The sequence below is a fragment of the Homalodisca vitripennis genome, chromosome 3, assembly GCF_021130785.1.
Source record: "Homalodisca vitripennis isolate AUS2020 chromosome 3, UT_GWSS_2.1, whole genome shotgun sequence".
Taxonomy (NCBI): Eukaryota; Metazoa; Arthropoda; class Insecta; order Hemiptera; family Cicadellidae; genus Homalodisca; species Homalodisca vitripennis.
The window spans coordinates 118,987,891-119,002,461 of record NC_060209.1 but is presented as its reverse complement, the minus strand read 5'-3'; the positions used below and the strand labels follow the sequence as shown (position 1 = coordinate 119,002,461).

The window sequence follows — 14,571 nt, the reverse complement described above, 5'->3', positions numbered from 1 at the left end:
CACATGGGTAAAAGTGTATTTATTGTATTGTAAGTTTTATCTATTTTAGGTACAGTAGATTAAGAAAATCTGATAGCTCATGACATTATATGCTCTTGGAATTTTGTTTCTTAAAATAATTAGATCTGAGAATACTTCCTGATGGCTCCATATTTCATGACTCTGGGAGAACAAATAGACATGTCTCAAGACACATCAGCCAACGACCTGTTCTCCGATGATGATGATTTGGTTGATGATGAGTTTCCCTCGGTACCAATCATTCCAATTCCTGACATCCTACCAGTTGATAACACCTCACTTCCACAGCTATTGGTAACTTAATACATTTAATTGTTCTATTTAGATATTATGTAGAATGCTTACTGTAGATCCCTAACTCCTCAAGTAATGAATTAAGACCTCTCCAGAAGGGTTAACTTCTGGCTGACTTACACCTTCTAGTTGAACCTACCTACACTGAGTACAGCAAAAACTTATGTATCACCTAAATCTGGGCAAGCCAATGGGTGTTCAGGAACAGCACCACATCATTAACAGCAAATTTTCAAGATATTGGGGTAAAAGTTGAGTTGATAGATCTAGTCTATTGTGGAGGATGACTGTTGGACTGGATGGAGCTCCCTTAGTGTTAAAGGCTGTTGCTAGCCTAAACATGAGAGAGTACCTTCCTCTACTCTTTTTGACTAGCTGGAAAAGAGTTAACCTCCCCTTCCTCCAAGGTGACATGACTGAGGTATAGAGATTCCAATCCCTCCTCATGGATCTCGATAGGAGGAAGCCCCTCCCACCACCTTACCTATCCTAAAAGTCCTGCCTCTCTAGAAGTAAACACGAAAGTCCTTTAAGGACCATTTGCAATGAGAGGTTTCCAAAAACTTTCTAACCTTAGTTAAAATCAATTAGAGTAAATGTACACTTCAAAATTTTGTTTTGAAATTATTAAAAAACTCATTTTCTAATTAATACTAATTACTACTTTACTATTTAATATTTCAATCATTTGGGTAATTTACTTTTAATACATTTTAATTTTATTAGAGTCATTATATCAAACATGAACAAAAGTTGTGTATAGAAGATAAAAATAATTACTATCTTGGTTGCAATAATAATAAAATACCTGAGTTGTTCATATGATTAGTACATTGTTCAACAAGAACCACAACTGAATCTTGAGTATGCTTCACAGCGAGACTTCCTAAGCCTCTTACAGTTACTGGTAACTGTTCTCTATTGTTTCATCAACACTAGTTGAGAATAAGAATGCATGTTTTTTTATAGTTCATGATGTTTTGATGATTGTTTTAATGCAATTATTTGAAACAAAATATAGTGATTTTACAATATTGTTATGTTGTTATATAAAAAACAGCTATTAATCAATTAAATCTTAAAATTATTGCACATACTCACTGTATTTGTGCAGTAATTAAGCCAACCTTTTGTCTATGTTTCTCAATTTTACTTCAATAACAACCAATGCTCCAAGTATAACATAATTTTCCTCGTCAAAACACAGAATACTAATTTGAATTCTATTTACATTCAATGTAGTACAATCCAAAAGATATTTAAAAATATGTATAACAAACCACAATTTATCCTCAAATTCCATTATATACTTAAACTTACAGTGTAGGACCAAACGTGATGTATTTGAAACAAATTTCAAATACATCAATTTAATTTTAAATGTTATTATGAGTTCAGAAATATATTGTTTAGATGGTTTGAAAATATAACTGTATTTATTTATAAAATTGTTTTAAATATTTTTATCTCAGAATTCTGGTTTGTACATAACTGGGTGTATTAAAGAAACAAATCAAATATCAATACAAAAAAATGGAAGTATATGTTTTGTAAATGTACAGTTTATACAAATATATTCTGTATTTCTGGAGGTGTTCAAAGTCAACTTTTATATCATGTACATATTTTAAATAAGTCTTATAAACTATTATTTATGTCATAATGCACTGAAATAAATAAAAAAATAATTACTTCAGTTTTTAAAAATAAGAAAATTACACAGAGCAATAATCGAAATGATGACATCTGCGGCAACTGTACAGCCACCAACTGACACATAACAGAGCAAACTAAAAATAAAATAAAATCTTACAAAGACTAATAGTATAAGAAGTTTAATTTTTCTTCTTTGTAACCATAATTATATATCTTACCAGATATCGGATAATATTTACTCCAGAAAAAGTTGTATGAATGAAATTATGTAAATGCATCGCATATGTTGTGTTTGTCTGGGGGTAGAAAAATCAGGACAATTGGGAACAAGATAAGATATAATGGCAAAAAGACAAAATTTGTAATCAGTCCGAACAAAGTTAAAGTTTTTGAGACTGACTTGACTCTTGAGGTCATTCAAAACCAAAGACTAACAAACTTATTAAGTTTTAACATTTGTAAGTTCAACCCAATTTTATTGTCACTTGTAAGGTAAAACGACTAGGAATAATTTTAAATATTAATATAAAATAAATTAATAAAACATTTTTATAATAATTTAGTAAACTGCTCACACCAAAATAGTCCGACAACATATGAGATATCGTTGCCATATCGCTGCTGACTAGCATTCCCACTATGACGTGCTATAGTCGCTACTGTTTGTTTGATTTATGTGTTGTCTAAAAAACAGATGAATGAAAACAAAACATACATAATATGTTTGTTCATGGTAATATCTAATGATGTTTGTTTATTGGAACAAATGTTCAGACGGATCAGTAATTTTTCATACATGAAAACTCATAACAGTGTTGGGCTGTAGTTGTAGAGGGAAGGTTGAAACAAAACAGCCACCATGGGAATATTTTGGTGTGGTTTGCTCTACTACTTACACCAATTAGTCTGCTAAACTCTATAGTCCAATCAAGGTTGTTACATAATTTGTTTGTCTTTGAACTTATTGGAGAGGGCTTTACAAACTCACATTTGCACCTATTGCAGACTCAGACTTGTGGCACTGAGGACTACCATGAGGTGACCTCCATAAAACTGAAGGTAATATCAGGCCAAACCAGTCTGCAGCGATTACACATCTACTTGCCTCACCTGCACGAGCTGGACTTGAGTGGTAGCCATCTGCAGACTCTCAGGTACTTAAATAGATAGAATAATAAATAGAAACATAAACAGGTAGATAAATTAAACCTTTTCATCAATACTGTATTTGACTGGTTAATTAAGATAAATGATGTTAGATTTTTTAATAGAGTCATTAGCTTAAGTTAAAAGTTACTGTTTATTTTACATAAGAATTAATTTGGTTTCATGTAGCAATTGTATATAAATGGTTGTTGTATATGTGTATAGTGTACTGTGTGTGTTATTGAATGCATGTACATGCATTGTGTAATAGTGAATGTGCTTAAATAGCGCATTGATCTTTCTATGACAGAAGTTGTTTATATGTTTATAATGTTCATTTATTTTTTAATGTACTATGTTTGCTGTGCTAATGTTTAATGTGCTATGTTTTTTAATTTGTTTGTTGTTTTTTTTTATTCAAATTGTATAAAGAGGATACTAATTGTTATGTTGTTTTTAATGTTAATATTGGATAATTTTTCCCTGACATTATATGGAAAAGTAGTTAAAGTTATCTTTATATTAGTAAATTTTTGTATTCTTATTTTTAGTCCATTTGTAGTTTCAGGCACCTCGGAGAGTGGCCAACATGTAATCTAATGTAACTGAACTCAAAAAGTACTGTATTAAGTTTATTTTATTTTGTTAAACCTAATCACACTACTGGAAATGTGATTAGGCTATTCCTAAGAGTTTATTTTTGTAATGTTTTTGTATTATTTGAAGGAATAAATCATAATTCTCACTTTGGAGACAATCTGAAAGCCAAATTCTGTAGAAAATTTAAAACAATTCAAAACTCTGTATTTAATCTAAGCTAGGACTATCTAGTCCCTTCTTCCAATTTACCAGTTTAAACGATATTTAAATGTAATAATAATATTGAATATGGTACACTCAATAATTTAACAAAATTAAACACTGAATATCATTAAAATGTTATTGTTCATGTTGTAAGAAAATGTCTTTCATATATTTATTGACAAAAAAAAAAGAATACAAATTAAACTAAATTAATAACAATCATTTTTAGAAACCAAAAAAATTAATTGTTTTGAATTTTACTGGTTATTCAGAGCCTATCTGCCAATATCTCAGGCCTTTATGGACTGAAAGAAAAAATTATAACTAGTAGACCAAATACAATCACTATAAAGTTTGTATTTGTTCTGTGAAAACTACAAAACTTTATTGGCAAGGGTTAAGTCTAACTTTGGGCTTATTAATCTAGTTTTTGTTTTGTTTTTATTTGGTACAGTTACAACACACATTTTCATAAACTGTGTTCTCCTCCTATTCAGACCACTTGGCTATGGGCTGGATAGTCTCCGTATCTTACGAGTGGGCCGATGTTCCCTCCTCAGCCTAGATGGACTGTTTGGTGTAAGTGGACTCTTGGAGTTGTACGCCCCAAACAATGCAGTTTCAGACTTGGGGCTGTTGGCTACCTTGCCTCTACTCAGAGTATTGGATCTTAAAAGGTAAATCTACAAAGACAGCCGAAGCAAACTAATTAAAGTTACCTTGCAAAGTGTTTTAGTTTACAAGTTAATGGATTTTTATTGCTGCAAAAATATATTAAAGCCAATTAACTCTCTGAAATAGATAAAGAAGTGTCAGCTATAACCATTGTTCTATATCATAGTGTGTATAATTGCTGTATTATAAAATCATACAACTATACACAGTGGATTCATCCAGTAATGAGAATATTCTATTTGTATTTTGTTCCTGTGTTCAAGCTTTTGACAATGTAATAAACAGTTTTTAAATCATTCATAGCTATAATTTGTTTAATTAATAATTTTAATAATAAAACCATACAACGCTATAGCCTCATGAAATTGATCAGAACTTGTAGGTTTAAAATTTCTAAACACTTGTTTAACACTAAAGTTTTAATGAAATGCTCTTAATTTGAAAAATGTTTAAACTTACAACAATTAAAGACATGAAAAACACCTCTTGAGGTCCTCTAGAATAAGTCGAGTGTGATGGTTGTAGAGCCATCACATTAAAGCTTGTGATCTTTTATCACTATACATTTTAATTCAGATTTAGTGGGATCGGATTCTTTTACTATTAGATTGTCAAGTTAATGTTATTAACTTGCTTATAATTTTCTTTTGAATGTTGTCAGCCTTAATGTGGCATTTACCAAGTATTAAGATTAATCACTCTCATATTATGTGATCTAGGTTAATGATATTGTTATTTTTACATTATAACATGGTTAGTCTTATTTCCTGCCATTTGGCACAATAGTGATACTTTTGTTTTGTTCCAGCTCAGTAACGTTTTTGTTCAAACACAGCCAAAGCCATGTTCTTGTGATTATTTAAGTATATGTTTGGTGATGTTCGTGTTTGCATTTTTTCATTAGCACTGAAAAGAAAGAAAGAAATTTATTGGGGCGAAATAAAGAAGAATTATTATATCACTGATTCAGCAGTGATAATATATGCTCTTTGTTTATTATTTTATTGCAGTCATAACTTCTTAACATGTATCACATACCTATTCTTGTTATAATACACAACTTAAATATATTATAGCTTTACATTCATATAGTTCAATATGAGTAGAAGTAGAATATATTATTATTTCCTCAAAATACAATAAATATTTACATGTGATTCATTTTACATAGAAAAAAATTAAAACTCAAACGTCTCGTTGCTATGTTTGTTTTAGGCTACATAAGCCCTACTTAAGAATAAAGTTAAATTAAATTAAATGTTAGTTTAATTTGATAGTTTTAAAACAAAATAAAAAGATCTGATTACTATGTCTGAGGAAATAATAGGGCCTCCAAGGCTAAGCCTGTTTGGAGGTTCCATCAATGTATTATGACAAATGGTCTACAAGAATCCAGCTTCAGAATTACAAAAAAATAAAATTCAACTTCTCGCTCAAAAACAGTACCTTAAAGTTTGTGTTTAAAATATGGTGCGATCTCCACCAAAACTAATGTGGCTAATGACCAAATTTCTTTCTTTGGGAAATGTTCTGAATAGATTTCAAGAAAACCTAGGTTATTTCCTTAACAGTGTAAACTGGTTCTTGGCTTCTAGACTATAAATAAATTATATGTATATATGCATATATTTAATTCATTTTGCTTTATATATGTATATGCTTTAATAATTTATAAATATACCATTTTTAGAGAATATATTGACATTTTTGTACCATCCTCAGAAGATGAATTTTATTTTTAAAACAATATTTTTTGGGAAATTTTGAAAAACTCTAGAACTAAAAGATTTGGCATTTATTATTTCCACAGTAACCAGGTTTCAAGCCTGCTCCAGGTCAGTTTCCTGTCCCTGTGTGAGGAGCTGAGAGAGTTGACACTAGCAGATTGTCCTGTGTGTGAGCTGCCAGGCTACAAAGCTTCCATCATCACTACTTTACCTAGGCTTACTCAGCTGGATGGGTTTCTTTTGGCTGAGGGAGGTAAATAGATATGCTTCTTTCATTGATCAAGTGACTTATACAGAGTGAGTTTTATGTCCTGGCACACCTGGATATAATTTTAACGGGCCAAGATATATACGTGAAACCTTGACCCTACCTATTATAACATATTTTTTTAATTTTTCAAGTTGTTGAAAAATTTCCCCCCCTTTTCTAAAGGGAGGTAAAGGGGGGCAACTAAAAATTTTCAAATACAAACCCCTATCATGTGACCCCTCATTTTAAAGGGAATAAAAAAAGAAATCCAATAATGCAAAAGAGGTCTCTACGTTTATTGTAACATATTTTATGACAAATTTACAATTGAGTAAAGGGGGGCAACTAAACATTTTCAAATACATACCCCTATCATGTCTGAAGTTTTTACACACGTCTAGCACACTGTCAAACAGCCGAAGGTGAACAGTTTGAACACCTGCTACATTAAAACAGGTAACTGTTTTTAGAATTTGCGTTAGTGTTGACTCATGTTATGATAAACAAGACGAGACAGTTACTGATTTTATTATTTTAAATTTGGCATAAAATCTGTTAAAATAAACGTAGAGACCTCTAGCTTGCATTATTGGATTTCTTTTTTTATTCCCTTTAAAATGAGGGGTCACATGATAGGGGTTTGTATTTGAAAATTTTTAGTTGCCCCCCTTTACCTCCCTTTGCTCATTTGTAAATTTGTCATATAATCTGTTAAAATAAACGTAGAGACCTCTAGTTTGCATTATTGGATTTCTTTTTTTATTCCCTTTAAAATGAGGGGTCACATGATAGGGATTTGTATTTGAAAATTTTTAGTTGCCCTCCTTTACCCCCCTTTAGAAAAGGGGGGGGAATTTGTGACAACTTGAAAAATTAAAAATATATGTTATAATAGGTAGGGTCAAGGTTTCACATAGATATCTCGGGCCGTTTAAATTATATCCAGGTGTGCCAGGACATAAAACTCACTCTGTATATTAAGATATGTCCCAGTGAGAGATCAATTACCATTGCAGAAGCAGAACTGAGTAATGTAACAATTGGACCATTATACATTTCTAAAATTAATCCAACAAGCCTTTGTGTTTGCAAGGTGAGTCTTTAGCAAATTCATGTGTAGTAAATAACCAAACAATATCAATTAGACTACAATTTCATTAGAGTATAAACTAAAAATAAACAAAAATTACAGGAAATAAAACAAAACTATGAATAGTAAAGTGGAATAAATAAGTGCTACACAATTGAAATTAATCTTATTTTTAACCTAAAAGTAGACAAAACATACAGTTTTTCATATACTTGAAGATGCAACTAGTTCTTTCAATGCATTAATTAAATAATGATGATTATTGCCTTAGTTACAACAAACGTGTTTTTTGACTGTTTGTAGTAGTCATTTTCAGTCGTGGAGTGACAAGCACTTATTTAATAGCGCAGTTTTCAACATAAAAGGCATATCATCACACAAAGTTGGACTGAAATGAGAAGCCCTTTCTTCTGAAGAAAGTTTTTTTTGGTCTGTGATTCTTTCTGTCATGGTGGGTGCTTACTTGGGAAATCTCTTCCTGGAACAGCTTCTCTTTTAGGTATTGTGGTTCCTTGTATGCAAAAAAACTTGTGTGTCATGTAGCACATCAGCAGCTTGCACACTATCTCCTTATAGGTTATGTTGACAGTCTTTCAGGAAGGTAACACGATAATCAAACTATCTGAGATTAAAAATGAATTTGATGACAGAGTTTTGGAGCTTTTGAGTTCTGGCAATCTCCTCATTTGAAATGGTGTTGCTATAGGCAGAAAAAAACAGCAATACAAGACCAAATTGTCTAATTACATAATCTTTGCAGACTGTGCAACCAGTGTTCTAAATCTATACAGGCCCCTTAGTCTCCTAAAAGCATGTTGAATGATGGCATGAGCTATGAAATCAGAAAATCTGAGATCGCAATCCAACACTGCTCTGAGAGTTTTCGTTCTGTTGCAAAACCAAATTATCGCTGCCATTCTCAACCGCTACAACACTCTCACTATAAGTCTGTATCAGATTTGGTAAATCAAGTGGATTTAGCCTAACACATTCACATCAACGTGTACCCCGTTGGGTACACACGATCTTTCTTAATTCCTGACGTGTACCTGATCGGGTACACACCAGGCTTTCATAAAGCCCGTTGTGTGCCTGATGGGGTACACATTGCTATGAATTTCCTTATTGATTTTTATGTTTGCATGTTTTGGTGATTTGTTACATTAGCACTTAAATAAATACCTCAGACTACAGTGTACCTCATTAGGCACACAGCTGCTTAATTTTTAAGTTAAATTAATTTTGTAGATACCGATTCCTTGAGGTAATTGGAGAAAAATTTAATAAAAACATATTGAAGTAATTTTTGTATGTGAAATTGTGAAGCCTACATTTTTTTCTCGTTGTACTTAGACGTTTAACGTAAAGAAACCAATTATGGTTTTTGCCATTGTTATTAAAAATTTGATGGCAAATACAAAATTTAGGAAAAAGCCATTGTCATGAACATGTTAAGCACTTTGTCGGCAGACCACATTGGATCTCATGGTTAATTTGATTTGAATGCTTAAGAATAATCTAACAGTATCAAAGAACAGTATTTTCCTTTAACCTTGACTACAATTACACCACTAAAAAGATGGTTGTAGTTAAGTTTATTTCTTTGTGGTGCTTTTTCTTTAGTCATCTTTTCCTTTTCAGAAATTATTTCGGGCACATTTATCATAGACATTCTTTACTTTTGTTGTACACAACTTTCAATTTTTGTTAAGTACAATTTAGATCACATTATTCAACCACATATCTTATTAGTTTCTATTTTGGATTACAAAGTCATACATTAGAATAAGAGTTTAATAATAAAATCAAGAAGCTAGGTATTTACATCAGCTTAGCGAAATGCATCTCTTCAGTTTGAAGACCCAAAAATGTCAGTCATCCACTTACTTTCTGTAAACCATAACATTACAAGTTTTTAACACAATCATATCTGATATTGGTGTAGAAATCTGTACAACAAAGTAAGTAAAGTAATTTGTTATTGGTTTTATCAAAAGTATTAGAGAATTTGACATTGGTGCCACAGATAGAAACCAGAAATGAGATACCAGAAATGATAATATCTCATTTCTGGTGAGCTAGGGATGCTACTGCAGCGCAAGAGCTCGCTGAAATCAATTCTAGTCACTGATGTTTAGGTAGATTTTGTATACAAAATCAGCCAATTGCAATCACCCTCATAGTAGCACTACATCGCTCTGCAGGGTATATATGAAATGGTGTAACATTGTAGCTGACTAGTTCCAAAACATTGGATTTCTTCCAGAGAATATTAATTTCTAAACTAATATTTTCAACAATTGAACAATGTTGTTACCATGGTAGTACACATTTAAAAGTTCATTCTAAGTTCAAAATTGAGTCAGTAAACACCATTCAATTTTCTGTCCCCCTTTAAACTGAAATTTGAAAAAACCCCTCATGCTTCAATGTGTTTTATGGCGTGATGGTCAGCAATAGAGAAGATATTGACAAGTCGAACAGTCCTTCCCCATGTGGGCGTAGTAGAATTTGCCACATATGGCACATAGTGACCATAGGTGATTACATGATTCATTGGAAAGAAAAGAGTGCAGTGGGGAGAATGATGCTAAAATAATCCCTGTGTGTACATAATACTTTACTCACAAAATATATTTATATCACAAAATCACTGGTTGCCAAACATCACAATTCCTTGTACAACACCAAGTCAAGAAGTCCTGGAAAGTCTTTGTATTTTTATATCCAGGCATAATTTGAAGAGAAGTACTGAAATCAGCAGCTACGATCATCCATAGTATTCAAACTACTATGACCGCACTTCTACATCTAGTGCTGATATCAGCAGCGACAAATATTCAAAGTATCCACACTTCTACAACTGCAAGAAGTGCCAACATTTGCACGTACATGCAAAAACTTCGCATTTCTACTTCTAGCCATCATCTTCAAGTTATATACTTCAAAATTATGTCTATGAGTTCTGTCAATCTTGGATGTAGCACAAGACATGGGTAGCAGAGGGTATATTTTTCAATTTTTTATTGCAAAAATTACATTTGAATATACTATTAAAATTAGTATTTGTTTGATAGCTATTTTCTCAAACTCGGTTCATACAGCTTAAAATCTTGCTTGTTAAATTTACAGTAATGGTATATTTGGCGGCAAATAATTTGAATGAATTTAAAATTGACATGTGGGATTCAATAGAAAGCTTAACATTTTGATTTATTACAAGAATAACTTCTAGGTTTATATCCAAAATTTTTCCACAGAAATATTCACTGAAGATGGCTCTAAAACAAGCTGATTAGTATTTATTAGCTACAAGTCATAGTTCAAAAACTACAAAAGCAGATCAAAAGTTTTCCAACTAAGGTATAAAGAAAACGGCTCTGGCTTATCTATTAGCCTGACTCCTCATTTCATCTCTCTAAGAGAATGCACTCCTAATATCACTTCATTTTGTTCAGTCTGATTTCTGCAGCTGCTCACAAACATGGCAGATTCCAGTGAGTTTAAAGCTGAATACTGTAGTGTAATAAAATGTTTATGTAAAGAGGGGAGTTCTGCAAAGGAAATTTATGAAATAATGACGAAAGTGTAAGGTGAGAAATACTGCTGTCCTTTGTTTCCTAAAATAACTCAGTGGTTCAATAAGTTTAAGCATGGACACTGAAACTATAATATGACCCATGGTCAGGGAGACCTTTTACCTTGACTGACCCAGATCATGTTGTCCATGCTAAAACTCTTATTACGGAAAATCGGAGAACTTTATCTCTGAAGTTGCTATTGAACTAAATGTATCATATAGTAGTGCATTCATGATAATTAATAATGTTCTGGGCGTATCCAAAGTGTCAGCCAGATGGGTTCCTCGAAACCTCTCCATTCATAATCATCATATGAATTCCTCTCTGGACCTTTTACGCCTCTATAAAAATGACCCAGAAGACTTCATGGCCCGACAAGTCACTCAAGACGAAATATGGCTTTATCAATGTGACCCTGTAACCAAGCAGCAGTCCAGTGAGGGATCCCCACCACAGAGGAAGTTCAAAACTCAGAAATTAGTCAGAAAAGTGATGGCCACAGTTGTCTGTGATTCCAAAAGTATACTGATGATTTATTACCTTGACAACAGAAGAATAATGACAGGGGAATATTATGGCAAACTACTCTGGAATTTAAAAAAAGCCATATTGGAAACGAAATTTAGAGATAAGGGATGATCAGCAAAGGTGTTCTGCTGTTGCATGACAACATTTCAGTTCATCGGTCTCGTGTTGAACAGGCTGCCTGTGAGAGTGTGGTTTCGAGCAGCCCAACCACCCACCCTACAGTCCAGATCTGACACATAGTGATTATTTCCTGTTGCTTAAAGGAAGGAGATTAGAGGATTTGAAGTCCATGAAAACTGCTACAGAACAGTGGTTTGCAGACCAGAAGGATTTTTTTTAAGAAAGCATAAGTAGTCTTCGGAACTAGTTGAACAAGTGTATTCAATTAAGGGGTGATTACATAAAAAAAGTAAATTAGTTTCTTATTTTAAATATTTTTCTTTATACCTTAGTTGCAAATGTTTTGTTCATTGTATTGCAGGATTATAGCTCCGAAGAAGAAAATAAATAGGACTCTCAAACAAAAAACAAAATTATTTGTCTTAACTTTGAAAAGACTTCAATCAGCTCCAAAAAAGAATTTGCTATGCATAATCTTGAGTGCAGCATTCTGAAAATTTGAGCTCCATTTCAAACAATGGTACCGTACCAAAGATAAGTGGACCAAGATCTAAGAAACACCACACAAGACGTTATTGTTAAAAAAATAAAAAATTGTTGCATAGTTTCTTGTACTTTCTGAATCACATTGATTATATATTAAGAAAATATCTGCTTGGAGTCTATGAGTACTATAAGAATCTAAATACTTTCTTTCTTTTTTATATACAGCCTCAAGTTTCTTAAAAATTATATAAGCTTAGTTTTACAAGTAATTATCAAAATCCTCTTGTGTTCAGGGGCATGTTTTTGATAATCAGCTCACTTTAGCATCCTTTTAAGATCTCATGAGGAGGAATAGTGGGCACACTATATCTCAGTCACCTTGAAAGAAAGGAATGCCGGTTCTGTTCCAGCATCTCCAGTCAAAGAAGGCAGGGGACAATACTTCCTCATGACCATCAGCCTTTAACACTAAGAGAGCTCCACTCACTCCAAGAGTCATCCTGTGTAGTAGATTATACTTATCCATCCATTCTTCCATTACAATATCTCGACATTGGCAATAAGTGATGTCCTTTGATGGAGTTGATTTGTTTACATCCATCATGAGTTGCCTGCATAATTTTGGAGGTAAAATAAAATGCAGGACGGTTGTTCAGCTTTCAACTGTATGAACAGAAGGCTGACAAAATTGCACCTGTGTCTAAACTAATTAAAATTTGTATGGATCATGCATTTATGTACATAATGTTAATTTTGCTAATACCTCTACAGATACAACTGCAGTTAAAAAAAACTTGGTTGTATAAACTTCAAGATGAACCATTTTTAAATAAATTATGTAAATGTAAAAGTTTGTGTAAATTTTGATGCTTAACTTGGCTCCCAATACACTCTCTGACAGGCTACTATAAAATCTGTGTATTGTATTGTTAATTTAAAATATATTGAACTAAATACTATGTAAAAAGAACATGGGTTAAAGTTTGCAAAAAAAACTTAGTGAAAAGCATATTATTTATCACAATACAAAAATGAATGTTAAGCTTGCTGTACAAATCATCAGTGCAGGTGTTGCTGAAGCAATTTAGTTTCTAATATCCACACAGAACCTGGAATTTGTTAAAAAGAAACCCACTGTTGAATTGAGTTATAGTTTGTTTGATTTCTTCAATAGCAAATACCTGAATGGAAAACACCTAAACAACCAACCTTTAAGAAAAAATAAAGAATATATTTGTATGTTGATGGATAGGACTTACCAAAGATTTCTCTATAACTAAGAAATGGTGAATTTAATAAAACTATGAACACTTGTATAAACTTATATATATATATATATATATATATATATATATATATATATATATATATATACACATTTGTCCATTTAGGGCAGTTTAATGTAAGAATCTGCATAGTAAATTAGGTGGATTAGCTCAAGGTTTTGTGAGAAGAACTATTAAATGTTAAAGCCTTATTTGTAGAAACTTGGTATAACGTTTTTGTTCATGTATTAGTGAAGTTTACTGGCTTTACTCTCAGACATAGTTATACTCGTACGTTTAATTTGTCATGGTAAGTTCTTTATAAAATGTAGGATTTTTATTTTTAATTTCATTCTACATTTATAATTCAAAAAAATACTTGTTGGAGAAAAATATGCTGCTGGTTCACTTATGGTATATTTCTTTGTATAATTTTTATTTAGTATACAATTGGTGTATCTATTCCTGGTACCTTATCATATTTGAAAATTAATTCACGTTTACAGTTGTACGAGGGGGTACCCATAAAAAACCGGAATTATTTTATAAAAATTATATATTATCAAATTTTTTACAATACGACCTTATCTCCTTCAAAATAATCTCCATTACAACTAATACACTTTTCCCAACGGTATTTCCATTGATCAAAACATTTTTTGTAGTCATCTTTAGAAATGGCTGCAAGCTCGAGCTTCGTTTTTTTTCTTAACCTCTTCAACGCTGTCAAATCGTTGACCTTTCAAGCCTCTTTTCATGTGTGGAAATAAAAAAAAAAGTCGCATGGAGCGAGGTCAGGTGAGTAAGGTGCATGGGGCAGCGGAACCATGCCGTTTTTGGCTAAAAACTGCCTAACTGAGATGGCTGTGTGTGCCGGTGCATTGTCGTGGTGGAAGAACAAATTTGGCAGCAACCCTTTTCAGTCCTA

The 14,571-nt window shown here is 32.2% G+C and overlaps 1 protein-coding gene across 1 annotated transcript in view; it reads left to right on the top strand.

Moving 5' to 3' along the window:
• LOC124357412 (leucine-rich repeat-containing protein 56) overlaps nucleotides 1-14,571 on the top strand; it is a 36,054-nt gene that overhangs the window by 1,963 nt on the left and 19,520 nt on the right. Inside the window, exons 2-5 of the mRNA XM_046809196.1 lie at nucleotides 124-315; nucleotides 2,977-3,125; nucleotides 4,419-4,598; nucleotides 6,407-6,576. Coding sequence (XP_046665152.1) covers nucleotides 142-315; nucleotides 2,977-3,125; nucleotides 4,419-4,598; nucleotides 6,407-6,576 — 673 coding nt within the window. The 5' untranslated portion in view covers nucleotides 124-141. The remainder of the gene's footprint in view (nucleotides 1-123; nucleotides 316-2,976; nucleotides 3,126-4,418; nucleotides 4,599-6,406; nucleotides 6,577-14,571) is intronic.